Raw genomic sequence first — 27,666 nt, forward strand, 5'->3', positions numbered from 1 at the left:
TAGCTAAAAATGTGACTTAGGAGGCGTCCAGCAAAAAGGGGTTGAGATTGTAAGGATATTGCAAAAGATGCAATGAGGTAAGACTGCGACACAAAAATTGTATTTCCAACAGTGTGTTTACACGCAGACTCAGCAATTTTTTTTATTATTTTTTTTTTAACTGGGAGACCAAGCTTTCATTTTTTAGGTAGAGAGAGAACATATTAATTTTACTAATGTAAAATTGATGAACTAATACAATGAATGTACTAGTGCAAATCACTAATATAAAAAATGAATTTATGTAAAATGGAAAACTAACAGTGTCTGAGCGAGCATGCTATCACATTCCGTTAAAATCTACTGCAAAATTGATGGAAAACGTGCTCCACCCTTCAGGCTACGCATATTACCGAGGGTAAAACTAATGGCCAGATACATTACGCACGTCCCCCAGCCGACCATGAGCGCTATAGGAGGAATTTCCCCTGCGTTTAAAATAGCTGCCGAGCGCAGTGCGCGCCCCGCAGCCCTCCCAGGGCCGTCAGCACCCAAACTCGCCAAGCATGCGGGCGGCTCCGCCTTGCGCTCCCGGGGACCCAGCTGAACCCTGCGGGGAAGAGGGGCGGCAGATATAATAAATAAAAAAATAAGAGGCGGCTTTGGGACCAAGCTGTTTCTGAAAAATAATAATAAATAAGTAATAAAAACATAATAACAAGAAAATAAAAGATACCCAGATACCTCCACTCCAAATAAATAAATGAAAAAAAAATATATATTTTATTATTGGAGGGGAGGGAATAGCAAGCTGGGAGCCCCTTGGTGGACGTCTCTGCTTGCAGGTGCTGTGGGTAGCGGCCACCCCCCCGCGGCACCGGCACCGCCCCGCCGGCGGGGCAGGGCCGTGGACGGGGAGGAGCGGGGCTCGGCACGGCTCAGTACGGCTCGGCTCGGCGCGGGTCTGTTTGGCTCAGCACGGCTCGGCACGGCACGGAGCTGGCAGCAGCGGGATGTTCAGCTGGCTGGGCAAGCAGGGCGGCGGGCGGGAGCGCGGCGGCGGAGGCGGCGATGTGGTGCAGACGGTGACCGGGGGGCTGCGGGACCTCTACCTCCGCAAGCTGCTGCCGCTGGAGGAGCACTACCGCTTCCATGACTTCCACTCGCCCGCCCTGGAGGAGGCCGATTTCGAGAACAAGCCCATGGTGCTGCTGGTGGGGCAGTACAGCACCGGCAAGACCACCTTCATCCGGTAGGTGGCGGACCCCCGGGGGTGCCCCCACACACACACGCACCCGGCGATGGGTGCTGCTGCACCCCGGGGTGCCTGAGGGGCTGTGCTGAGGATGGGGGCGGCTTCTGGGGCTGAGTCTCAGCTGCTGTATATTGCTCTTACTTCCTGCTTCAGATCCTTCTCTCGATTTCATGTTCTGCCGGGAAAGCGTAACCTCGCTGTCTACTTCCTGTTAACTTTGTATTATTTTTTTTTCTTTCTAAATTATTTCGGAGGAAAAGAGGCTACTGTCATCACCGGCCGTGCAACCTTATGTCCGCCCCTTCTTTCCTTAAAGAAATTTAATACTCTAGGTTGCATGTGGGAACAGGAGAAACACAACAGCGTTCATGCTGCGTCCTCAGAGATCTCTTTTCCCCTCACACTCCTGTTCAATTGTGTTGAAGAGGAAACATCACTAATTGTAAATTGTACAAATGTTTCATTTCTAATTCCGAAGGTTCCTGGCAGCCTTGCTATGGCACTTCTCCTTTTCCAGTGCAGAGGACTCCCTTCCTCACACCCCATCAAGGAGCAGTGTTTCCCTTTACTCACCTTTTCAGATGTTTGCAGAGCCTGTCACGTTTCGTGCCTGCTTTGCAGCCAGCTGGCCGCAGGCTTGAGGTTCACCTTGCTTCTTTGCTGGTGGTTTCTGACTTCTGCTAACATGCCAGATGGGCTTGCTCAGAGCAGTGTGCTAAAAATAGATATAGGGCTGTAATTAAGAGAAACTTGGTTTTGGGATCCCCATTGGTAGCTGAAAGGAGGTATGTGTTTGTGGAGTGGGTGGTTTGAATCTTTTTCATGTTTCTCAACCCATGCTGACTGATTCATTTTCTTCTTTACTTGTATTCAAATTCTAGCAGCCCTGGTAGGCTGGGTGTATTTCCAGGTAAGTGATCTTACCTGGATTAGGGACAAAGGAAGGCGAGGGCATGGGTAATGTGGGACAGAGTGGTCCGGAACAGAGATGTCCCAGAACCTGTTCTGCCTGTCAGCTGACTTGCTGTGTCATTTGCAGTTTATAGGAAAATTTTTTCCCCTCTGGTTTGCCTTGGATGTGAAATCACATTCTTGATTTATGGATGTTTGATGTTCTGTCCTTTGCAGCTGCCCATATTTGACTGAACATAGCTCAGTATTGCACTCAGGAGCACTAATAGGCCTTGCACTGCTTCACAAGTACTTCGGGTGCTGTTGCTTTGTGTGTAACTTGTTACCTCTTTAATTGTAAAATACAGAATAATAGGGCTGATCGACACTAATGGATGGTCTGCAAGAAGAAAGAAATATCATTCATTACAACTATTTCCCACCTTTTCGGTGTTATTTCCCAGGGAAGTGAGACTTCAGTGGTCTCTGCTGGGAGTAAATATCTGGACGCATTTTGAACCCTCTGGTGAACATCAACTAAGTTTGACTGATATAAACGTTAAAGATATCTTATGCTTTTTATCGAAATATCTGACTGAATGGAAGAAGCAACTTCTACTGTGATGTGCCCTCCTTTTCACCCAGACACCCCTTTCTCCTGTACCCAGTTTACATAGATCGCAGTGTGGTATAATCCCTTACTAGGTATTGGAGAATTTGGGAATTCACAGGAATTGACCATTGAGACCCTGTCTGTAATAAAAGAGTTGATATTGCTTCTAAAGAACCACAGTCACCATTAACACCTTCCCCAGGGAAGCCAGATAAACATTCATTACATCAGGGTTTGCTGTAGGTAATAACTGTAGATAATCATTGGCTGCATTAGCATGAGAAAACTCTCCATTCAACATGGACAGCAACTTATGCCAACGGTGTAAAGGTTATGTCACAGTGACTGATATTCAAAATCCAGTTTAGAGGAAAGGGGGAAAAAAAAGGCAATGAAATGAGAAGTGAAATTGTGTATGTAAAATAAAGCGAAGACTTATAAAAGAAGAAATACTGTAGTGGCCAGGTCAGCCACAAATTAATTTCCTCCATTGTAGGCTGATTTCCCATGTGGTTTTTTTTGTTTGTTTGGTTGTTTTTTGTTTGTTTGTTTATATAAAAAAAAAACATACTCTCTCAAGATTGTTAAAATTCATGGTTTATAACTGATAGGTTTTTCTGGAAGGTAGTTAGACTATATCTTTTTTTCCTTTTTTTTTTTTTTCTTTCCAGTAGCCTTTTGGCAAGGAAACATTATTTTAAACCTTAATTAAAACTGCTTTTTGTTTCACGCTTCTTCATTTCATAGTCAGGAGGACACACTAAATCTATTTTTGTGTTTACTATCATGTTTATATGTGAACCTACAAATCTGTTTAGCTGATGAGTATTCATTTGAGATTAACTTTTCGAGGCTACCTAGCACGAGATAATTTGATTTAGAAATTACCGTGAGAACTTCACATTTTCATAGCTCTGACACATCCACATCCACCCAGTTCCTTCCACTTAGTCTTCATGGAAAACACTGAATTCAGTAATGACTGAATGCCCTGAGGGATTAGGATAGAAAAATAAACACTTCCAGGTTTCTGTCAGCCTTTCTGGTTTTTCACTCGGTGCTGTTGTTACTGGTTGCTCCCTGAACAATGCAGTGGAACTGGCCAGTTTTGCTGTCTAAGACGTAGTGCGCTAATGCTGTTTCATTTAAGTATCTAACAATGCCAACAACTCAAGTGTATTGAGGCCCAAATGGCAATACTTATATGATTGTTTTTTTAATAGGGTGGGAGGATGGGTGAGAGCCAAGTGCTTATCTTACATGTAAGCTGCTTGGCATTGTACCTGCGCAGCTTCTGTAATACTCCCAACTTCTCATGGCTGCTTTAGAGGAAGAAGTGGTGAAAGGAGGGGCAGGAGAAGAGAACTGCAGTGTATCAGAGACGGGATCATCAGTGCACATTTATAATCACCACATTCTTTAATCTACAAGTGTAAGAGACTAAGTGATGAGTTTTTTGTTTTATTTTTTATTATTATTATTTTAACATATCAAGATGAGGAAAAACAGAAGTGAATTCCTCAGCTCGCCAGATCGTGCTTTTACTTTGTTCAGAGGTATTACTCAGAGGTTAAAACAGTAAACTTCCTTCTATTTAACTCAGCTGGAGCTGAGTTTTGTGAAAGCTCCCTTTTATATCTGTAATATCTAGAGCCTGCTAATGGTGTGCAATCAATTGTACGGCAAGAATGGACCACATCATTTTTTTTGTCGGCTCTTTCTTAATTTCTTTGGGTCTGTAGAACTTCTTTGTTACTAGCACTGTGTATAAGTCTTATTCAAGGTATTTGGAACAGAATTATTGCATTATAGCAAACATCTTCTGTTAGTTTTGTAACGTTTAAAAAAAAAAAATCAAGGAGGATTTGTGGTAGCATGTAGTGTGGAGGTGGACAGCCTTAGGAAAGGAGACTTAGCTTGTCTCTCCATACATCACATTGCATCCTTGCCCAGTGTTGGTCTGTCCAACTAGGCTGTGTTCATGTGTTAGTATGGCTTAACTGAAGCATGCAGGCTTCAGATGATTATCAGTATCCGCAACTGTGAGTAATCTTTGTAAACCAGTTTCCTGTAGTTGGGCTATAGGTCTGGCAAAGGGATGTAGATGAATGTTTGCTAGCAAAGCAGAAAGTTTATAGCCCAGGTAAAAATAAAGGGTGAAGAGCAAGTCCCTTGAGTCAACAGGATGTCTGCTGTTTGATCTAGACTGTCTTTGGGACAAATGCTGTTTTTAAGCATTCTTCCTGTGAATCTTTTTGAACTCCCTCTCCGCTGAAAATTCCTGAGAAGGGTAAGTGGTCACAGATGCTAAAAATCCAGGTAGCTTCCTGTGCTAATATAACACTACAAAAACATTTGCAGTTTTTCAGTTTACAGAAGGCTGGTCTTCCCTTTTATGTGGCTAAGTGAAACCGATATTTTCATAACAAGAGGAAGTGTGATATAGCTTGTACAACCAGCACTCAAGATCTGGGGTATCTTTTTGGCTGTTCTGGTTCTTGACATGTGACTGAGAGGGTGTCTTAATGGAAAATACCTGCCTTACAAAGTGCTTGCAGTCTCTGAATAGCTGCAGCAGGCCCAGCGCTCTGGCTCTTGGGTGGGACTCAGTATTTGGAAGGAGCTCTTGCCTTCCTGCATTGTTATCTCTGAAAGCCTGGCTTTTAAAGCTGCATCTGTGAAGTTAACTTGGAAGTATCATTGCAAGTCAGTAGCGCTTTATTCAAATTTGTTCTATGTCTATCATTTGAATTTGTAGGTAATATGAATTTGCATTGCTCAAGTTCTGAGCTGAAAGTACAATGTTGAGAATCCTTAAGGGTGCTTAATACTTTGAACTCCTTGTAAACTCTCCAAGTGTTGCATGTGGCCATGAGATCATTTTTTTTAATCATATAAAAGGAAACTGCCATTGAAGTTCCATCACCAATGCATGCCAGGTTCATGAGCTTTTCTGATGGGTAACAGTGATACTGTGGATACTTTGTAGAATGTATTTTGGAGGAAGAGCAGCCTGGAAGTCCTCTCAAGCCAATGAAAACTTATGAAACTTAAACAATGGTAGAACAGTTGTAGTACTGATAGATTAAGGTCCAGAACAAACCTATTACTTAAAGGCCAGTGTTAATCTAGACATGCTCAAAACTGTGACTGGTGCTGTCATCGGATGTGGGACCAGCACTGACAATTTACGCTTAGTATTTCAAGGTGATAATTTTTAAGATGGTACTGTTGAGAATGAGGACAGTAGTACTCATACATTCACATTAAAACTAAGCAGGATTGTTTGGTCCTGTTTGTGAAAAGTGGAAAATGTGAGAGTGTAGACCTGGGCTTGGCTGATAGGCTTGTGGCTTCTCTTGCTTCTCATTTGCCATCCAGGAAGGTATGCAGGTAGGCTTTAAGTACATATTCTGTTTCCAGTAAGCTCTAGCATTTAAATATGTGCATCCTTCATCTGAGATCTTGCCAGTCAAGACTTGCTGTATCAGACTTGGCCCAATGGGCATGTGCAGTCTGTGTCTCAGCAGATTGCTCAGAGGGGGGTGCATGATGGCTTCTGTTTGTACAACACCTCCTGATTTGGTGCATGTGGGATGTATGTTACCTTTAGCTATGGAGTTCTGTGGGTCTAACTTGTTTTACCCTGCGTATCAGAAAGTAATTGTTAACTAAAATAAATAAAACTGAATAAAAGCTCCTTTTCCTCAGTCTCAAATAGAAGTAACTGTATTGTCTCCTAACTGTATTATCTCTGCTGTAGAAAGGTGAGTTCAAGGTAGTAAAAAAGAGGATGTTGCAACTGAGTTCATTGAATGGTTATGTCTGTCAGCAAGCTGATGTTGCTCATGTGCTGTGTTTCAGACCACTCCCTTTCAGTGCTAGCAGCACTTGTATGGGATTGCAAACATGGACAAAAAACAGCAGTGTCTTGTAGCATAACCTACAGCACTGTGATCATTGGTAGAAGCATCCATGCATCCATTTGAGTGGCTCAGGTGTTGCAGGTGAGGGAATACTTTGCACCATATTTTTGTAAAGTGACTGACTTGATCCTTGTATCTAGCTGTTGTGAAAAACTGGCATTCCCCTCCCCCCTTTTTTTTCCCTAGCTAATAGAAACAGTAATAGAAACAGTGAAATGCAGAGAAAACTTTATGATTCTAGTGTGTGGGTGTCCTTGGGAATTTTCAAGGGCATTGGAGTTATTTACTTTTCTCCTAGCTCTCCATCATATAGTCTCTTACTTTACATATTCTCCGTCTCTAGATACCTGCTTGAACAAGACTTCCCAGGCATGCGGATTGGTCCAGAGCCTACCACAGATTCTTTTATTGCTGTGATGTATGGAGAGTCAGAAGGAAGTGTTCCTGGAAATGCCCTGGTTGTTGATCCTAAGAAGCCATTCCGCAAACTCAGCCGTTTTGGAAATGCTTTCCTGAACAGGTGAGATCTGGTTGGTTGCTGTCTTTTGATTTTAAGTCTGAATTTCTACTTGATACCGCCTTCAAACATCAGTGCTGTTTACTAAGTCTTTTCTGCTGTATTCATATTGAACAGCATGAAATAAGTATTCAAGTACAAGCAGAAGCAGTGACAGTTCAAGTGAATTAAAAAAAAAAAAAAAGGCAGTATGAAGTCGCATTAGCATACAGCTGACTTTTTTTTTTTTTTTTAAGGCATTATGCTAGCTGGAACTCAAGATCAGTTTGGGCACAAGTTTCCCTACTCAATAAAACTCATATGGAAGTACTGTTGTTTAAAACCTACCATCCAAAATAAAAAATCTATTTCCTTTGGTGCTGTCCTGTTCCTCTGCGCTAGTCCCTTATACACTAGAGGTTTTCGAGTAGCTCTTCAAAATTGTGAATTGCAGAGAGATGTAAAAAGGCCTGAAAGAATGGAGAATATTTGAATATGGCTTTTGAAGGAAAATAAAATATATTCAAGCTGTTAAGTGCTTCGTTTTGGTCATTTTCAAGCAGTCCAGTAAAAAGTTTGAAAACCAGATGGTTTTCAAGCAGTGCAGTAGACCAGGATGATTGTTTCTGGATACCTGCTGTGTATTTGCAAAAACAGGCAGAGTTGTTAAGGAGCTGTGAACATTGCGGTATGTAGCTTAACGTGCAGTTGGAAATACTTATTTCCATTTTGAAGTTATTAATAACTTTGGCATTGTGTGAGCAATCACCTTGTTTTCTTCCTGTATTTGATGGTGATTTGAGATGGAGGCCTGCTTTTGCTAGCCAATTAATCTAAATTGGTTCTCTTTTAACAATAAGTTTTCCTGTTTGACCGATAAGCACTGACATATGTGTTAAAAGTTCATCATGTAAGGTCTTATCTCTTGCTGTGCATATCCACAGAAGAAAGTTTATGTTTATAGCTACTTATGGCTGGCTTGGCTACCAGTTTGCTGAGAGATAATGTACTGTGGGAAGCTGCAGTCAGGTCCTACTTTAATACTTCTGGGGCCCCCTTCCTGTGAGGTGTATTAGCTAAGTTCAGTCTTCCAGATCACTATTCTTTCTTACCCCACCATTGTATCCTAGGCTATCTATGAAAACAGCTAACATAATTATCCTGTAAATAGTATTTTTCCATAACAAACAAGTACTTACACTGAACATGTAATAATCCTATGTGTTTGGTTTGGATGTAAGAGTTACGTAATGATTTTTTAAATGATTTCTCAATCCTAATGTTTTGTTTCATGAATAAGCCTAAGGTAGTACTTTTACATGGCTATGGACACTTAACAAAGCCAAATGTCCTTTTCATCTAAATGTAACGTGAGAGAAGACAGCGTCTGAGGTAATGGAGAAACTGAAATACAAACAAGAACACAGTAGCACAATGAAGACTTGTACTTACTAATTAGCTTCATCAACTTACTGATACTATCTTGCCGCTTTTTCTGTGACCTCTTCTTATTCCCCTCCCTTGTATCTGACTGATTCTGGTAGATGTCTCTGCAAGGCTCCTGACTGTAGAAATTTGTCTTTTATTTTTCCTTGTACTTGTAAGGGTTGAGAGGGAGGGGGACAGGACCTATGTGTGCCTTTGGATTCTGACTAAAGTAAGTGAAAAAAGAACATTGCAGTATACCAGAAGGTTATGGAGAAAATTACTACCACTGAGGAGAAACACATGGTCCCCCTTTAATCTAATGGGTGTCTGAATGGATGCAAAAAGGAGAAGTTCTTGGTTGGATAAACTCTAGATTTTCCAAAGGTAATCTTAAGGAAAAAACAAAAAAACAAACAAAATCAACAGGTGATTGGTGATTGCAAAGTTGTTGCAAAAAATGTAACTTTAATGTTTCCAAGGATAGCCTAATATTGCTGGTTTTCTTTAATAATAGTCTTATAATAATAAGAAAAGCATGAAAGCATCAATGTGCTGCAAGAAGATAGTCAACTCACTCAGCTAAACTATTTTTGTAAAACTTTTTTTTTATTGGGAAAAATATATGTTGTTTAAGTAGTTTTGCTTTTTATGATGTAGCACTTGAAATCACACCTTATGCAGCTTATGTAAGAAATGATATTTCAGAGCCAAATCTCAGTGTCAAAACCAGATATTCAAATACAAGTAACATTAATGTTTTAAGTTGTCAGAAATACTAGTTTGACCTAAGATTATTGACCCACCTGTTGTCTTCAGATAATGGATATATTCAAAAAGCTACAAACAGTTAATTGTGGTTTGAGTTTATCCTTTTATTTCATCTCTCTGTCTTATGTATTTTCTTCCTTTTCCACTAATGACTTCTGTCAAGTCTGCTGTGTGTTTCCATCTCTGAGGCCTGTTAGCTCCCTGTTTTCTTGCATGGCCTTTTCCAGCTGTCTGCATTTGGGCGATGCCTGCATCAAAATACTACAGCATTGTTCAGCTGAAATAATGGTGCTCCTCTTCCTGTAAGATAGCTTCAGACACATCTCAGTGGTACTAAACTGGGCTTTCTTTGAGATAGTGATAAGAAAAAAAAAAAACAGAGATGAAAACTCAGTCATCAGAATCTTGCAAATTTGTGAAAGCTACTTCATGTTGTTCATGTTAGTGATATATGCTTTTGTAATGGTTGTTGTTGTCAAATGTATTTTCTTTGTCACTTTTGTGCATCCACTGTGCTTCCACAAAATGTTTGGTTTAACACAATGTGTCCTTTAGGCAAATTTTAGGAAAATTTTAAAAATCACTACTTTATTCAATAGTACCTCACTGTTACATTTTTAACTAAATTTCTGGGGATGATAGCTTTTTATGTTGGCCACTGGTGTTTTGCAAGCTTTGCAGATGCTAGGTTGCGCAGTGTTCTTGTCGGTATGGTCTTCAATCACTACCTGGTAAGAAGATTAAACTCTTATGCAAATCTTTTAAAGGCAGTTTGTAATGAAGGGCAGTAAAGTTTTTTTTCAATCACGAATTATCCCAGAAGCATCAGAGTTTGGAGTGCAGGTTTGGCTAGCCAGTAACTAGAAGTTAAGCTTTTTTTTTTTTTTTTCTTTTTAGAATGGTGCATATGTGGCCCATTTTGTCAGCTCTTGCAACATTTGGAATTTTATCATCACTTAGATAATACAGTTCATATGGTTCTGAGTTTTGCATGGCTTTCCACTGTTTTCCTTTTGTTTTGATGTGTGTTTTTTTAAGAAGCCCTCCAGTTTTCTTTTTTGGCCGCCATACATGTTTAAAAACAAAATGGCATTCATTAAGGACTTCAAAAACTTTTTTCCTTTTTTTTTTAATTTCACTTCAGTCTTTCTAAAAGCTAATACATAAAGAGGGCAAGGGACAATATACATGTGAGCTAGAGCTCATGCTAATGTTTTGGTTTTTGTTTTTTTTTTCCCCTCCTTGCCTGCAGATTCCTGTGTTCTCAATTGCCTAACCAGGTGCTGAAGAGTATCAGCATTATTGACAGCCCAGGCATCCTCTCTGGAGAGAAACAGCGCATCAGCAGAGGTGAGTTGCAGGAGCTGAAAATAACTGAGCACACTGACTATCAAAAATGGTCTTAAATCTCCTCCTTCTGCTTCTCTGTTTTGGATTCCAGCTCCCTTTCTCCTCCACCAAAAAAAAAAAAAAGTCTTTCTCCTTCTCCACTTGAAGGGAAAGTAATGCTTGGCAGCATTCAAGTACCTGCTGTCCCTTCCTTAACAGTATGGAAGTGAACATGAAATATGCAGAAAACTGAGGCATCGTGTTAATCAGACAGTGAAAAAGCAAGCACTTGTGTGACAAAATTCAGTGCTGACAGGGATTGTCAAGGAAGTTCTAACCTTGCTGTGTGGGACAGGGTTGTGTTTCACTCTGGGGTTAGGTTTCACTGGTAGTTGTGTGTTGCTTAAAAGACTGTGGATCTTCACTGCCATCTAGAATTGCTCTCGTGACTTAACAGAATATACAGCTGTCGTTTCTTTATTGTTCTGAAACTCTATTTCTTGATGGTATTTGCCTTATCAAGTGTTTTTATGGCCTAATTGACCTGCCCTTACATACAGTAGACTTTCACCTAGACAGTGCTGAGTCATAACCTTAAGCTTTCCTTATCTGTTAACAAGGTTTTAACTTGACTAGTTTGCGTTTCACCAAGGTGTTTTTCAATGTGTTAGGGATTTTTCTTGAATACGTATCTTGGTATAGTTCTGATATCAAAAATGTGATTCTGCTGTATGATGTTGAGCTTTAACCAGTATGGCTGTACCAATATGGTACAACCACAAGGCTTTAGGAGACCAACTTTCAGTGCTCTGTTCTCTGTACCCCAAGTTTGCAGGGCAATTGCTGCTGAGGTTTAAGGTTTCATATAGTTAGATGCCAGTGTTCCTGGTGTACCTGCAAGTTGCTGTATAGAGCTATTGCACGGACTTATTATACACTGTTATGATTAGGCAATACTGTGCTCACCCATGTTTGAAATATTTCATAGGTACGTTTCCTGTATATGAATTCCAGATTTCTTATGCAGTTCGAAAACAGGTGGTTTTATAGAGAGCAAACTTGATGTATCCTGTGATGCTGCACTGCAGGGCCTGTCTGAATGGCTTTTGGAATGACTTCAACATACGCTACAAGCCTAATTTAGTACGTTTTGAAGTTTGAGTTGTTCAGAGGCCCTGTTTAAATCACTGTGTACAAACGTAAGCAGGATTCTACAAGATGTTTTCTGTTTTACTTAAATGTTTCTCCACTAGAGAAAGTTTTGTTCCGAACTGTAACAAGGTGACAGCTTGTAGGCTTCACTGTTGGAGCTGTCATTTCCTTTCACTGGAGGTGATTAGATGTAAACATGGGGAGTCTTTACTTGCCAGGAAAGGTCTAAATATACTGGGTGATTCTTTAGCAGAATTTCTTTTCTGACAGCTTAAGATTTTGTATTTCAAAATTTTACATTTTTTTTGTTTAAATTTTCAGTATATTTCTATTTCATTTTAGACTTGAGTTTTTCTTATGAAACTTAATGCTGTTTTCTAAGGGATATACGTAAGGTGAGATTTTTTCATAATGCAGTAATGGAATGTGACATGAAATAACACCCAATAAATATTATTACTTGCTTTCTATTCTGCATATTGCTGGTGTCTATTCTTACCTGAGTGTTTCAGTTACATTTCTAGAGAATTAGTGGAAGTTTACAGGACCTCAGCTTTCACTCCTTTCACCTAGTAAAAGACTGGAAGAAAGTAAAGGCTCTCTGCAGTAATGCAGAGCTTCCTGGGTGTTTTATTTAGAGCTCTGTAAAGCTGGCAAGGTGTCCGTAGATGAAGGAGCTGATCATTTTCTAAAGGAGCAAAAATGTACACTTAGGACAATATTCAAAGCTGTCTTTCTTCTGACACACCTTTCCTGCTCCTGTTGTCAGTGGGAGAATGTGCCAGAGGCTTCCTGCCCGTCAGCTCACTGCCTGCGTAAGTGGCTCAACGGGAATGTGCAAATGCGTGCTGGCATTGTCCCCTCAGACAATAGCTGTCCCTGTGCTGCTGCTGCCCTGTGAGTGCACCAGAAGGTTCAGCAGCATCACTGGTGACATTCACAAAGCAGATTGCAGACATAAACTTGTGTGTGGTCTGCAAGGTTTGGAAGGAACGATGAGTGTGAGGAGAGGAGGAAGGTGAAGCAATGGCTAGCAGGGTATGGGAAGGAACTGATTTGAGAAGGGGAGGAGAATTTGATTCGTGACTGTTGGAATGACTGTAGGATTAAAGAAATAATTCAGAAAATGTGGTGACCTTTCTTCTTGCAGTGTTCAAGGACCACGCCTTGATAATTTTACTGCAAATGTCAATATAAATGCCTGGTGACAGGAAAGGAAATGTACATTCCTCTTTCCCCTGGGAAGCTGACTGCTACTGAACCTGAAGGCAAGGGTTTAAAGAAGCATGGGGAAAAAGATCAGAAAAAATGCAGAACGTTGCTCACCTTGCATTTTTTTAGAACCAGAGTTATTAAGCACTGTTAATTTTCTCAGTTTAGTCAGGCTTGTGAAAATGTTGTTGGGAATTATGAAAGGTGACGTACATAGTTCTAGTATTGTGTCAGGCTTTTCTTTCCAGTGAGGCACTGTCTGTTCTCTTTAGGACTACGCTGCCAACAAGAGTGCAGTAAAAGTGTCATATGAGAGTGCTGGATTGAGACAGGTTTTCATTGACATAACTGGAACCTTACCCCAGGATTGGAGTGTTTAAAAAGAATATTTTAAAAATGCTTCTTTGTGTAGGACCAAGCTGCATTTGAAAGAGTGGGACAGTTTAGATGCTTGCCTGTTGCACAACAAGAAAAGAACAGCAGACTTTGGGGGGGGAATAGCTGTTCTTGTCCAGGTCCCAAATGTGTGTGTTCGTAGCCTTGTTTTTATAGTTGTTTTTGTGGTAGTTGTACTGCACCAGTGGGTGGGATCGCTCCACACTCTGTCCACCCCTGCTTCATGAACTAAGTGAGTAATTGTTCTCTGGACTTGGCAGCTCCTCATTGCAGCACTCATCCAAGAGGTAGCTCACTGCTGCAGTAACACCAGCCCCAGGGGTGGAAGAAGTGGACAGTCTGCCTGTCCCTCCTTGCAGAGAATGGGTGGAACCCATCAAGTCTCCCTGATTATTTTCTGAATTGCAGATTTGGGAGATGGTATTAGGGCAAGTTGGAAATTATTTACCTTAGGCCCCAAAGGGAAAGTCTATCATTTGTCTAAATCTTTATTATTGACTGACGCAGAAAATAGACCCGCGCTTGTAAAGATGATTGCATAGTTTTATCTTTGAGTAGAGCTGGTGGCTGTCATGTGCTGGACTGGTACTTTGCCCTGGGCCAGTAACACATGAGAGTTCATAATCATTGTTTTCATCAGTGGTTGCAGAGCTGGTAACCTTGCACAGTCTCTCATCAGCTTTTTCATATCATTGTTTTCATTGTTTTCTTTTGCTCTCGTCTGGCTCCCTGTTGAGCCCCTTACTGATGCCCAACCTTTGTGCCTGTGCTGGAGGCAATGGCTGCCTCCTTCCTTGCAGCTCAGGATGAGCTCACAGAGTTCTTCAGTGCTGCTGGTGGATTGCTGCTCTTCGTCCTTTAGCTGAGTATGAGGGTGACTTGTGACTTTCTAATATGTACTTGTAAACAGACTTCATAACTCCTGAGACAGATAGTAGCTGACCGTAGTTGTGGAGACAAACCCTTGAAGAAGTAGCAACAGTAGGGCAGCAAAAGGCTGAGAAGCATCAACACCGATTTATTTTTTTTGGTCATGTTTTCCATACTCATCTGTGTTGAACTAGTACTGCTCAATTTTGAAAATCCAACTCCATGCATGTACACTGCATGTGACAGGATCCTAAGTGCATTGTGACCCAGTGCTCTTCTATGCTTCCTTTAAAGAGCATTGCTTTGACTGATGGAATAGATGCTGTGTTGCACTCTCAGTGGGAACAGGACAGAAAAATCATGAAGTCAACCATGTGGAAACCCTTGGCTGAAATATTGAAGTATATATTGCTGCCCTATAGTTCAGATACACTCTTAATACTCTAACTGCTGAATCTATGAAAATGGATTCACTTGTAATTGCAAGTTTTCATTAAAATTAATAGATTGTCAGATCTTAGTTATTAAATTGTCTTTTTTTACAAATTTTAAGCAAGCAGGTTTTTCTTCCCAAACCAAATGCTTCATTAATTTTTATTTCATTCATATTAAAAGAAATGTGTTTGTTTACATATTCTTACTGAATATGCAAGTTGTTTGTAGTTCAAAATCCATCAAATGCATGGTGGGAATTTATATATTTATTTATTTAGCCAGCCTTTTAAGTCCACTTTGTACCATTAGTGGGAAACTTACTAGAATTTAACTAGTTTCATTTTGCAATTTTACATATTTAATTTCAAGCAGATTTCCTTCTATATGTATGAAGTCCAGAACAGGTTGTTGCATAGTTCAGATATGTGCAGTGATGCTACTGTGTTGTACAGAGAAGTGGCATAAGACTTTTTTCTCCCTTTCTTTACTGCTAAATTCTTACAGAGATAAATTATAGTGATTTTAATAAAATTATGTTAAGTGAGAAGAGCTCTCTTCCAGCTGTGTTTTGTGCAGCTCTCCTCCTTGCCCCCTACTTTTCATCTCTTGGTCATCTCTTCTAGACCTGGTCGCAGAAAAGAATGTAGAAAATCTGGATAGGACAGGGGTTTTGCACTTCTTACAAAGCATTTCTTTTAATGGGAAAGGTGGTGGTTTTGTTGTTGGTAGTGGTGGTGGTGTTTAGCCAGTTAATAAGTCTGACCTGCATCCTTTTGAGTCCTAATAATACCTTATTACCATTGCCTTCACCTTTCTGTTTGATGTGACTGTGCTGGATTTTAGTGGCAGTTGGTGGGAAGACAGGTAACTGGGGACATTTTCGTACTGTTAACTAGAAATTCCAGATTTCATTTCATATGCTAATTGTCATTTATAAATAAAAGATTTAAGGCTGAATTTTTTCCTATGTTGATAAGCATGTAGAAGTATGCTTCATAAGAAATCTGGAATTCCCCATTTTCCCCATTTTTCTCCTTGTTTTCTAATAGAGCCTCACTAGGGCCAACAGAAAAAGCTGATTTGCTTTTGGGTTAAAGACCAACAACTTGAAGGTATAGTGAATAATGACTTGACTGAGCCAGCATCGTTTTAAGCAAAGCTAAGCAACTTCACAATGTCCCCTTATTCTTTTTTTGAAACAGCGTAAAAGATAGTGGGCAGAATGAGGAGTGGAGAAGAGGAGTTTTGCTTGTGTCTGGACAAGAAACATGGAGTATTCAGCTAATTGGCTCATGTATGAGTAGTTTAACTGGTTTTGTTAGCTGGGGGAGTGCAGGTCTGAAGGCTTGTATTACATGGTTCAGAAATGACCAACAATGCCCTGGAGAGTTCACTGGTGATAACTGAGCTTTCTTTGTTGTCAGTGCTTAAATATGGAGACAGAAGTGTAGTTTCTATTTGGGTTACTTTTGTAGTTTTTATTTGGGTTACTTTGGGTCCTTGCATTTTGACTGCTGCCTCTTTTAGTTTGTGTCTCTTTCTGAGAGGAAAAATAGGGCCAGAATATCATCTCCCAGTCAGACCTTGCTATTCTTTACTCAAACAAGATGAGTCATGTGCATGCCAAGCCCAATGCCACATCATTTGTGGTGACTCTTTGCAGATTAAATGTGTCACTTCTGAATAAGAATTTCCTGAATACTGTTTGCTGTGTGAATTAGGTTACCTTCTGCATTTAAAAAAGCATTCAGACAGGTCCTACAAAAAGACTTTTCCTCAGAACATCAAAACATCTCTTTCAGATGATCAGAAAGGTCTTGTGTTCTCTAATCTGTCACATCCTCAAAGCCATCAGCAACACAGACTCATTACTGGTAAATTGCATTCCCAAGTTTGCTGTGGCAGAAATAACAGCAAGTGTTGCAATGCAAAGAGATAAGAGTTTGGAAATGGTTTTATAATCCAAAAAGTTTTGGTTGCTGATTTAGACTGGGGTGCTGCATTTGCAGCCTGTTATTACAGGCACACAGAGCTACCAAAGTGGCCAGTGTTAACAGTGAGAAGAGAGATTCTGGTAAGAGCCCCACAAAGCTTCTTAGCTTGCTCTCAGTGCTGAAGTCAGAACCCTCGGAAGAGGCAAACATGGGTGTGAGATGGTATTTCACAGCAACGTGAAAGATAACAATGTAGATAATGGGTGGCAAGGTTCAGGAAAATCAAGGTCAGTAATCAAAATAAAAGGTGGTAATAATGAGACCTGTTTAAGGGCATATAGGATACAGTTGTATTGACCTGTCCACAGATACTCTTCTCCAGGTGGTCTGTCTCCCCTTCTCCCCTCGGCAGATGCTATGATCCCCTTGTTCTGCACCCCCATCCCTACCTTCTGAGACTCACTGCTCCCAACAGAACTGTAATAGTGCATTCTTTCCTCAGGCTATGACTTCTGCCAAGTCCTCCAGTGGTTTGCAGAGAGGGTTGACCGCATCATCCTCCTCTTTGATGCCCATAAGCTGGATATATCTGATGAGTTTTCAGAGGCTATAAAGTCATTCCGGGGCCAGGATGACAAGATTCGAGTGGTGCTTAATAAGGCTGACCAGGTGGACACACAGCAGCTGATGAGGGTCTACGGTGCACTCATGTGGTCCTTGGGAAAGGTGATCAACACTCCAGAGGTGCTGAGGGTCTACATTGGTTCCTTCTGGTCCCATCCTCTCCGAAACACAGAGAATCGAAGACTCTTTGAGGCAGAGGCCCAGGATCTTTTCCAGGACATCCAGAGTCTCCCGCAGAAGGCCGCAGTGCGGAAGCTCAATGATCTCATTAAGAGGGCAAGACTTGCAAAGGTAAGAAAAGATGCCAAGTTAATCAAATGAGTGATCTCTTCTGTCTTTTTCAGTGTGTCCTTTCTCACCTTTCCCAATCTTTCCACTCATAAAATGTGTGGTTTTCAGTAAATGGATTGTATTGTCAGATTTATGTGGAAGAGGTTGTAGAAGAAAATGGGAGTAAATAAAGACTTGTACTGGGATGCCTCCCTTACTTAGAGAAAGACATCAGATCTTCTCAGGCCATTAGAACTATTGCTGAGAGGGGAGGTGTACAATTTTTTACGCTGCACAGTAAGGTTAACTTAATGCTGCTTTTTGAAGATAAACCTTTTTTTTTTTTTGTCACGTTCCTGGTGTTATGGTATTAAAAACTGCTATTAACTCAATCTGTTTTGTGTACATTTGTCAGCTTTTTATTTTCCTTCATTACAATTATTTTGAAAATGGAAAGGTATCCAATCGTTTTTAGGTGTTTTTATGTAACATAAAATAAAAACAGATAAAGGTGAATACAAAATACAGTACTCAAGGGGCTTGCTTATCAGTCAGCTCTGGAAGGGGAATAAACTGTTTATCTGCAGGACAGCAGCAATGTAATTCTTACAGCGTCATACTTCTGTCTTCTGCACTGAACTTTAAGTACTGAGTCAAAATTACAGCATTGTGTAGCATTTTTGTCCAATGTCTATACCTCTCTGCTCTGAATCCCTTCTAAAACATATGCAGCAACCCAAAACAAAAGCAAACTGTTAACTTGCCGTCAAATTTGGGTATTTTTGTTGTTGCTTGTTTGTGTTTGTTTTTTGTTTTTTGTTTTTTTTTAGTCTTGTGAGTCACTATCCCATTCTGATGAGAATTATTCTTATCTTTAAGAAACATATGTGCTTGTTTGCAGGCCTTACACATGTGAAACTGTCAGTGCTTGTGAACTATAAACGTATTTTTCTGGTTTTGCTAGAAGAATTATTTTAAACATAAGACTATAAAATCACTTAAGATTATTTATAAACTCTATTAGAAATATCCCCGTTTCATAATTTCTGTCATTCTGGAGGACGTTCACATCTGCACTATCAGAAAATTTCATGGATTTATGCAGAAACTATGCTTCTTTATGCTGTCTGTTTTTATGTGCTCTGTAGAAATTTGAGTATATCTGTAATTAAAATGCATGCATCCTCTTTAGATAGGAGGAAGTGGTATTGAATGTGGATGGTCAATTTTTGCTTAGCTACTGTTCTGTTAAGTCAAATGTGAAAGTTTGGATCTTAGAACATTCAAAGAAATATTGGTTACACCATTTCTAGTGAATAGTGAATATATCTTCTTTTTTTTTTTTTTTTTTTTTTTTACCCAGTAAGCTTCTAAATGAGTAAGTAAAGGAATGTGACCACACTTTCCTTGCATAGGTTATGTGTAAGGTTTTTCCAGAATAAAATAAGGCATGGTCTGTGGTATTTTGATGGTAGTTAATTATTGTATACATCACCATATCTGCATAATCATGTTTTTCTACTGCTTCTCTTTTGTGGTAATCTCTTTACCCATTACTCAGAATTTCACCTTTTTTTGTACTCCATGGTACGATAATGATAGACATTCTTAATTTTATATTTTTTATGTGTGTGTGAAAACTGTGTCTAGGAAACAGTTGCATCTTTTTGTTTGTTTGTTTGTTTTTAAATAAAGAAAGGTTTGAGTTCTTTAATAGACTCATCCTGTTACAGAGGTCATTTGACTTCGGTGGTCCTTCCTGGGTCAGAGCTGAAGAAGGCATGTTAATTACTTCAAGTTGTAATGGATATATGTGCATTGCTTCTAAAAGAAGCCTGACCTAGCGCTTCCCTCCCTTGTGCAGCATAAATATCTGTGCCTACACGATGAATGGAATAAATTAATTCACCCCAGTGAGAGCAAATGCAGCCCACAGTTTCTGTCCTGGACCAGCTCACTTGCTGTGTGGCCACACAGATCCCTTTTGTTGGTGAAAGGCAGTGGGAGGGTGGCAAGAGAACAGATGAATGGTTTGAGGGTAAGGGTGGAAGGAGGGTACACGGGCACGGTGGATACTTTGATGGCAGTGTCAGTTTATCTTGATCACAGCAGATGAAAAAATCAAAGAGGGCTGCAGGTATTGATGTGTTTTAGGGCTTGTCATCCTAAATGAATGCCTTCCCTAATATGCTGGAATGGCTCTGCTTTTCTCCCAAGGCTTTGCAGAGCAGCCAAGGCATGCTGTTACTATAGCATACTAACTGCTTTATCATCCTTTTGTGGCTACATAAATATAGACTATGTGCTCACTCCTCTGGTAGGAAAAAGGTAGGAATGCCTTGTCACTTCAGTTAGATAGCCCTGCCACTTAACATGCTGGGATTACTCAAGCTATTATCCCATTGTTTCCATCAATAACTGGCAAGACAAGTAGAGTCGCAACTCTCCACCACTGAGACAGAGAGACTAGTACAGCTGATTTTTTCTGCATAATCCAGATATGTAAGTGACAGGACAGCATTTTAGGACCTTACTTTTGCTCTCACTGTTAGTACCAATACAGTAGTGTACAATGCTCCTTCTTAAACTGTGCTTTTTTTTCTTCCCAACTGCGTTTTTTTTTTTTTTAATGCAGTTGCTTTCTCTCAGCTTCTCAAAGGACTACTGAAAGCAGCAAAAGTTAGTTGACACCTCTTTCTGTTAATATGAGGTTCCACAAACAATTGTTGGTAATATGTTGTCCTTCAAATGACTTACTCTTTGAGATGAGTTTATTCATTCTGCTTCTTTTTATGACCTGGGTGAAGAACACTAATGTTGTTAAGCTTATATGAGCAGTAGTATTGATTTAAACTTTGCTTCTTCTTAGGTACATGCTTATATCATCAGCTACCTGAAAAAAGAAATGCCCTCTGTTTTTGGAAAAGAGAACAAGAAGAAGGAACTGATCAGCAGGTTACCTGAGATCTATGGCCAGCTGCAAAGAGAATATCATATCTCAGCAGGGGACTTCCCTGAAGTCAAAAAAATGCAGGTAAAACTATAGATTACAGTTCCACTGAAATAATACTAATTTTCTGACATGATTGACAAATCAGAAAAGACAGAACAGAGAGACTCAGCATTCTAGTTTGGAGTCTTTGGGCAAATGGCAGAAGAGCAGAAGTGACAGCCACTGGTGTTAGCATGACTTGGAAGCAGTGAAGATGATTGGTAATTTCCTTAATGTGTGTGTGCATCCCCAGAAGACTGCAGAAATTGCCATAAGGAATCTGACCTGTTCTTTTACTCAATATTTGATTCCTATTAGCAGATAGTACTAAATGTTTTAGAAGATGGTGCAAATAAAATGTTAGAGGGCTCGTATGGGCTAAGCTGTTTCTTGATCTGCGTCCTAAATGTGGGTATTTATATCACTTTTGTAATTCTGTCAGATATTTGGGTAGGTGAAGATGCACATAGTCACACATCAGTCATATTTACCCTTCTCTGTTCTTGCTCTTAGTGATGCTGTTTGCCATTGAGTAAGAAAGGCAATAGGTTACCTGAAAAGTCCAGCTTTAAGCTCTCGCTTCTGAAAACCCCGATTTTCTTTTTTTTTTCCCCATCCTTTAGAGATGTATTCTGTGAAGAAAAATTAGTTCTCAATTTATACTTTTATTGTTAAGTTTTTAATATCTCTTACCTCTTGTTTCTTTTTTGAACTCTGAAAATCTTACTACCTGCTTTTTGTCACTTTCTTTAGGGAACGAGAGCCGTGCTGTGTTAGCCATGCTTTTCAATTTATTTCTCAAGCCTCAATTTGCAATCTTTCGATCTCAGATCATAGGCTTCTTGAATGATATTTGAATTAGAAGATATCTGATCTTCCAAGTCGATGTACTTGAGAGATCAGGAACATGCAGTTTGGTTTGACCTTGGCTAGTCAAGCATGTGATGGAGAATGTTTTTTCAGATTGATATTTGTACATTATTCTGACAATTTATGTGGTATATTCACACTGCTAATCGTAAAGAGTGATGACTAGCTGTTTTCATTAACCTAACCTATCTATAGGGATGCACATGTTTATTTTACAGATTAAAATATTTAACTTAGGGATCAATTGTCTGCATGAGACAGTATTTTGTAGATTTAGTATAAGATCTGTTATATCTAGATTTTCACAAGCAGGATTGTTGAGGAAGGGTTCATGAAGTTAGGTTTTAGAAAGGGATTTGCATGGAAAAAGTGCAGTTTTTTTTTCTTTACTTTGCCTCTTCTGTTTGTGATAGGAAAAGAGAGAATGAGTGACTTGTCAGTTTGGGTATTGAAACAAAATTTGCACAGAACTTTCAAACTAATAATGTATATCACTAAGCCTCAACAGCAGATGGCAGCAAATACATACAAGAGAGATCATTCACTTCTGTACTGAGGAAAAAACAGATAGCAAACTTGACCTTTAGTTTCCAAGTTATTGTATATCATAAACTTAGCCTGATGAGTTGCTGTAAATCAGGTGATTGTGCATAAACTTCACCTGAACTGAGTGATTGTTGTTCGTTGGCAATATTTCCTTTAAGAAATGCAAAATTCTTTGTGCATGAGTGAAGCAATTTGTAGTTCACGTTTCTTGGTTTGTATCGTTACAGTTCTGTTATGTAGGGGAGCAGCTCCCTGAGATAGATGGGACTTGTCAAAGCAGTTTAACACTGTTTTCTTTTTGTTTTTGTTTTGTCTGTTTCTACTGTAACTCTTCTTTCCTGGATAGCCCTTGGCATTTAGAAATCAATAAATAATTGCCTAAACAAAATTTAATTTTTATTCTTTCTGACGTAAAACATGCTTGGGTCTGTGTTGAAATAGCACATATCACCTAGTTAAAAATCTCACTGAGATTAGTAGGAGTATATGCACAAGTTGATAACTCTATAAATGACTTGATGACTTCTGGCAGCACTGCTATAAAAATGTTGCTGTTGTTACCCCAGCTCAGTGTTTTTTTAATTATTATTGGTAAAGGACATTGCTTCATGACCTAGTTACAAACAAGAAGTTTAATCTGTAAAATGAGATGAGACCTGCAAACTCTTGAATGTATTTGCTAATTTTAAACACTTGCAGAAGGGCTAGCAGGACTAAGGCCCTATTTGCATACTTTCTTTGATGTTTGGAATAAAATCATCAAATGGAAAGTTGTTAGGTAACATCAACTGCCATGTTCTTATGCACTGCCATTTGGAAAACTGTTGTAAATTCAATTGAATGGAGGAACACTGTTGCAAAATTGTCTTGGTATATTTGATCAATGTATTAGGTGTGATATGTAAGTATCCACCTTGCTTCTCCTTCAAGAGAAATTTGAGTTTCAATTTTGGGATCTATTTCAAAAGATTATTTTCATTTGAAGCCCCTTCCTTAACCAATGTAACACCAGACTGATCTAGTGGTAGGTTTCCCTGATCATGGCAGGGGAGTTGAAATTAAATGATCTTTAAGGTCCCTTCCAACCCAAACCATTCTGTGATTCTAACCTTTTCAGTGTATTGGAAGTTTTTCTAACAGCTGTCACTGAAATGTTTATATCTTTAACAGGAACAGTTGGAGACTTGTGACTTCACTAAATTTCACTCTTTGAAACCAAAGCTTATTGAAGCTGTGGATAATATGTTGGCAAACAAGATTGCCTCCCTGATGAGCCTGATCAGCCAGGAAGAAAGCAATATGCCCACAGAGTTGGTTCACGGTGGGGCATTTGATGGCACCATGGCAGGACCTTTCGGCCAGGGATATGGAGAAGGTGCAAAGGAAGGAGCTGATGAAGAAGAATGGGTTGTTGCCAAAGATAAACCTGCTTATGATGAGATTTTCTACACTTTGTCACCAATCAATGGCAAAATATCTGGGATCAATGCAAAGAAAGAGATGGTAACTTCCAAACTACCCAACAGTGTCTTGGGGAAGATCTGGAAACTCGCAGATTGTGATGGTGATGGGATGTTGGATGATGAGGAATTTGCATTAGCAAAACATCTCATCAAGATAAAACTGGATGGATATGAACTGCCTGGCACACTGCCTTCCCACCTGGTGCCACCATCTCACAGGAAACCTTTGCAGACAGCGGAGTGAAAAATATTAGAAGAGGATTTTGGATGTCTTTCAATGAATGTGTTGAAACTACCGAAATTTGAGTTTAGGCTTAAATCTTTAAACCTCACAGCCCATTTCACGCAAGTTACTGAAATTAGAAGCATAGTAGCAGGGAAACATTTGTGTAGTAGTCCCTGCTGACCTTCACTGAGACATGCTTATCACAAGTGCCTTGTATAAACCTATCATAATGCGTGGATGGTAAGGTGAAAATGTTTCTGTAGTGTTGCTTCCATATCTTGCTGCCTCTACAGCCATAAAGCAGAAAAAAAAAATGTATGAAATCACTGATCTTCACCAAACCTAAGCACTTAGCAACCACGGGTTACTCCAAACTATTTATTTTATTTAGTGCAAGGAAGCTCTAAATGTTATATTCACCGCCTATGAGAGGAACATTTTCTACACTGAAAGCATACTTTAGGCATCAAGTGAATGTCAACATTTCTATAGGTTAACAAAAAGCAGATATAAAAAAGAAATTTAAATTTGTTCTATATTTTTGTTGTTCTTATTTAATTTGGGAGTAGAGAAAGACTAAAGTTGTGGCGAGAATATTAAGTGCTCAGAATATGAGCAGACTTGTTTATGAGCAGACTTATTTTAAAACTCTGGTGCTTATAGCTAGAAAGTACAAAATATTAAAATGATTCTTTCAGTCTGTCATCACTGTCTTATCTGAAGAGCTGCTGCTGCAGTTTTGTACAGCACTGTATACTCAGTATTATCTTTAAAAGAACTGAATCTCCTTTGTTCCTCGGATTTGGTGTTTCTTTTGAGGTTTCGGTTTAGCTGCGCTGCAAATTCCTGAATTTTTCAAAGTTGAAGCAGAATGTTTTCATAAGCTTAATGAAAAAAAAGTTTCAATTGAAATAAAGCCTCATATAATGTTCAGAAAAGGTGCATTGTTCAAATTCAGCATCTTCAAAGCATGTTGAATTGTCTTGAGAAATTTTCATGGGTATTTAATTTTTATTTACAGTTAATTATACAGGTATCTATGTTATCTTATACTTTTCTTTTTAAAGAAAAGAGCTCTTTGTTTTGCCAACGGGTAGCTGACAACCACTGAAGAGAGATTTGATTGATATGGTAGCAGATTTGAAAGTTGGGGTCACCAACAGAAATCTTTACATATGACTGAAATAAGTCATAGACTGGTCCCTTCAAATATTATTCCTTTATTTTAAAAAAAAAAAAAAAGAATTGATCATTAATCATCATTTTTCTAATGACAAAATCAAATATTGAACCCATTGGCTTACTGCTGTTTCCAACTGACTTTACAAGTACCTTAAAAGAAGGTAATTTTACCTTAAAAGAAGGTATATTTTTGGTCCTGTGAACCTGTCTTTTGGGGAGGGCCACTTCTTTTCTGAAATCAAACTTGGCAGTCAGTCAGTGTAGGTCTGTGTATGTGAGCAAGTATTGACTTGTACTCCATTTGTACTATGAAATGCCCTACATATCAAAGGTACTGTAACTTCAGGCACTTTTTCTTTGAGACTCAGTAAGTGTTAGCAGTAGTGCCTTCTGAGACAGAGCAAGCCAAAAAATGTTTTAGCATCTTTGCAGTGGGGGTAGGGAGGGAAGTAATTTGAGTGTTGTCTCTGAGTTAAGACTTCAGTCACATTTACGTGTTCGGATTTGTAGGTGATCTAAGAAGAGCCTCAACTTTTTCTTCGAATTGTGTGTTTTTTAGGTTGTCAGTTGGTTTTCATACTTCAAATCTTTCTGGACCTCTTATCTTTCTGCATCTTTTCTATTCTGATGTGAAATTACCATGAACTTTGCTAGGACTCTTCCATGTGAAAACAATGAAGCTATTTTAAGTAGTGACATAAGAACACCTTCACCTTGCCAGGCTTCCGGGCCTGTGTCAAGGATATCCTAGCATAGTTAATCAGTCTTGAGGACTTGCTTGCTTTGTCTTACTCTTATTTTTTTCTCTTATAATTTAAGTGTACCAACTTTATTTCTGTTAGATCTATGATAGGGGCCAAATTAGCCTTAGCGCATCTCTGTGCACTTCTGTAGAGCTGTGAAACTTGACCAGGAGTCTACCTGTGTGACTGCATGTCTGCAGAGTAACTGATTCTCTAAGTAATTTATTTTTAGTTGAACAAAAAGTATTATATAGACTTCGCAAGAGGTGTTAAAAAATAAGGCTGTTTATTTGTGGGTAGTTTCTGTAGTCAGTGACAAGTTTGTACACTAATGACAAATCAGAATAGCTTTGCAAAGAAAGCCACCAGAAGAAAGAAAACTTGTGTGTTGTGCCTAATGTAGAGTGGGCAAAGCTGAGAGGATCTTGGAAGCTGCTGATCTTCCAACTTTGTTGTATTTACCTTGCTCTTCTGCTGAACAGGGTTCCAGGGTGGGCCTGTGTTTGAATTCCCACCATGTGTAGCTTCCAGGAGTGATGCTCCAAATGTTTTGGAGCCATGTGATCCCATGCGAGTAGAAATATCCTCCTGTAGAGGAGAGGAGCAGGATAGTTTCTCAGTGATTTATATTTTTTTCTAGTTTTACCAGTAGTAAAATGGAGAATACAGCCTTTTTTTCAGACTCCGTAAGAATGTGCTAACTTGGACTTAGAGGGGACAAATTGAAATGCATTATTTTGATAAGTTAAATATTTTCTTTAGATATAGTTGAAATGTTTTGCTCTTTTCCTGCAAGACTTGAAGGGGAAAGGGAATGCACAAAGCATGTATAAGAGTAGAGGTGAATTCACTGTTGATGTGGAGGAATAGAAGCATTTCAGGACCAGCATGCAATGAATGCATATCTAGATATGTGGTGCAGTGCACTGGAATGTTAAGAGGTCATAATTCGCTGATAGAAATTCAAGTACATTTCATATGGACTTTAAACTGCAGTTTCATGTGCAGCTAAACTAATCTAGTAGAGTGCTGTTGCTCAGGGGAAGCAATCTGGATAATGCTCTGCTGAGTTAGTGAGACAACATGTAAGGAGCATGAGGAGAGAAGGGAGCAGGATTACCTTCTCATGAAATTGTGCTGTGGGTAGTTACTGGGAACAGCAGTGTGAAGTAATCTTTTTTTGTTCATTTGATGTTGTTATTAATCTCTGCTCAACAAAGAACAAGATCTTGGATTAGTTGGCAGTTTTATGCCAAGGATTTTGATTACATTTGCTGAAGGATCATTCAAAACTGTCAAGAATTCATTCTGTGAAATTAGTGCTCGTTGGTGTAGTCTGCTGCTGTAAACCAAAGTAGACACTGCTGCTTCTACGTCTTCTCTAGCTGTTCTGCAACAGTTTTAATTCCCAACTGAAATTTTGTTCCCACAGAAATCAATTAGATTTTTGTTTGGAAGAAAAAATGTGAGACAACTGTTCAAAACCACACTACAGGACAGCAAGACCCTTTCAAAACTGTGACAGGTTGAAAATGGAGAGTTTACAAAGATCTTTAGGTCAGGATGAGGTCCTTCTCCTTTGTTAAGAATGGTGTAAACTTTCATGGAATTTGGTGTCAAAGCAGTGGTATCCAGTCCCTGATTTTTCAACATTACTTATCTCCAGTACTTGAAGGGCACACTATTTTTCTTCCCACTTTCTTCCCTTCACCATATGCACTCAGTTTGATGGCTCTTTGTATTGTTGGAATTCAAGCAGAGAATTTGAAGTGTATGTTTTCTTGGGAATGTGTAACTTAGCATGGAGAGAATGAAAATGAATTTTTTTGTACTTCACATACTCACCTTTTCTAATATTTTTGTTGAATACTGTGTTTTCCCTTTTAAAGGCACTCAATTTATCTTTGAGGGAGTTTGATCTGTGCAGAGCGCTTCACTTTGTCCAGTTAGGCAAACAAAGCTGTAAGTTCATTATTGTTGCACTTTTTATTACACAATAAATTCCTTGCAGATACTGTAATATATTTTAATATGCTTTGTAATCATTTTTAGAAAGTGGTGATAAA

At 39.3% G+C, this 27,666-nt stretch overlaps 1 protein-coding gene across 1 annotated transcript; it reads left to right on the forward strand.

Annotated features, from left to right (window-relative positions):
* The first annotated feature begins 932 nt into the window (after window positions 1-932).
* EHD4 (EH domain containing 4) lies at window positions 933-27,666 on the forward strand. The gene is made up of 6 exons (XM_084287091.1): window positions 933-1,231; window positions 7,008-7,184; window positions 10,609-10,706; window positions 17,187-17,599; window positions 20,448-20,612; window positions 23,157-27,666. Exons 1-6 carry the CDS (start codon window positions 993-995, stop codon window positions 23,691-23,693), a joined length of 1,629 nt encoding a protein of 542 aa, XP_084143217.1. The 5' UTR covers window positions 933-992; the 3' UTR covers window positions 23,694-27,666.

The sequence above is a fragment of the Netta rufina genome, assembly GCF_964035555.1.
Source record: "Netta rufina genome assembly, chromosome: 5".
Taxonomy (NCBI): Eukaryota; Metazoa; Chordata; class Aves; order Anseriformes; family Anatidae; genus Netta; species Netta rufina.

Excerpts from the sequence above, each read along its gene's own strand:
- EHD4 (XM_084287091.1), top strand. The coding sequence starts at position 993 with ATGTTCAGCTGGCTGGGCAAGCAGGGCGGCGGGCGGGAGCGCGGCGGC. Across the intron at positions 17,600-20,447 it reads AGAGGGCAAGACTTGCAAAG|GTACATGCTTATATCATCAG; the intron begins GTAAGAAAAGAT and ends GCTTCTTCTTAG. Across the intron at positions 20,613-23,156 it reads CTGAAGTCAAAAAAATGCAG|GAACAGTTGGAGACTTGTGA; the intron begins GTAAAACTATAG and ends TATCTTTAACAG.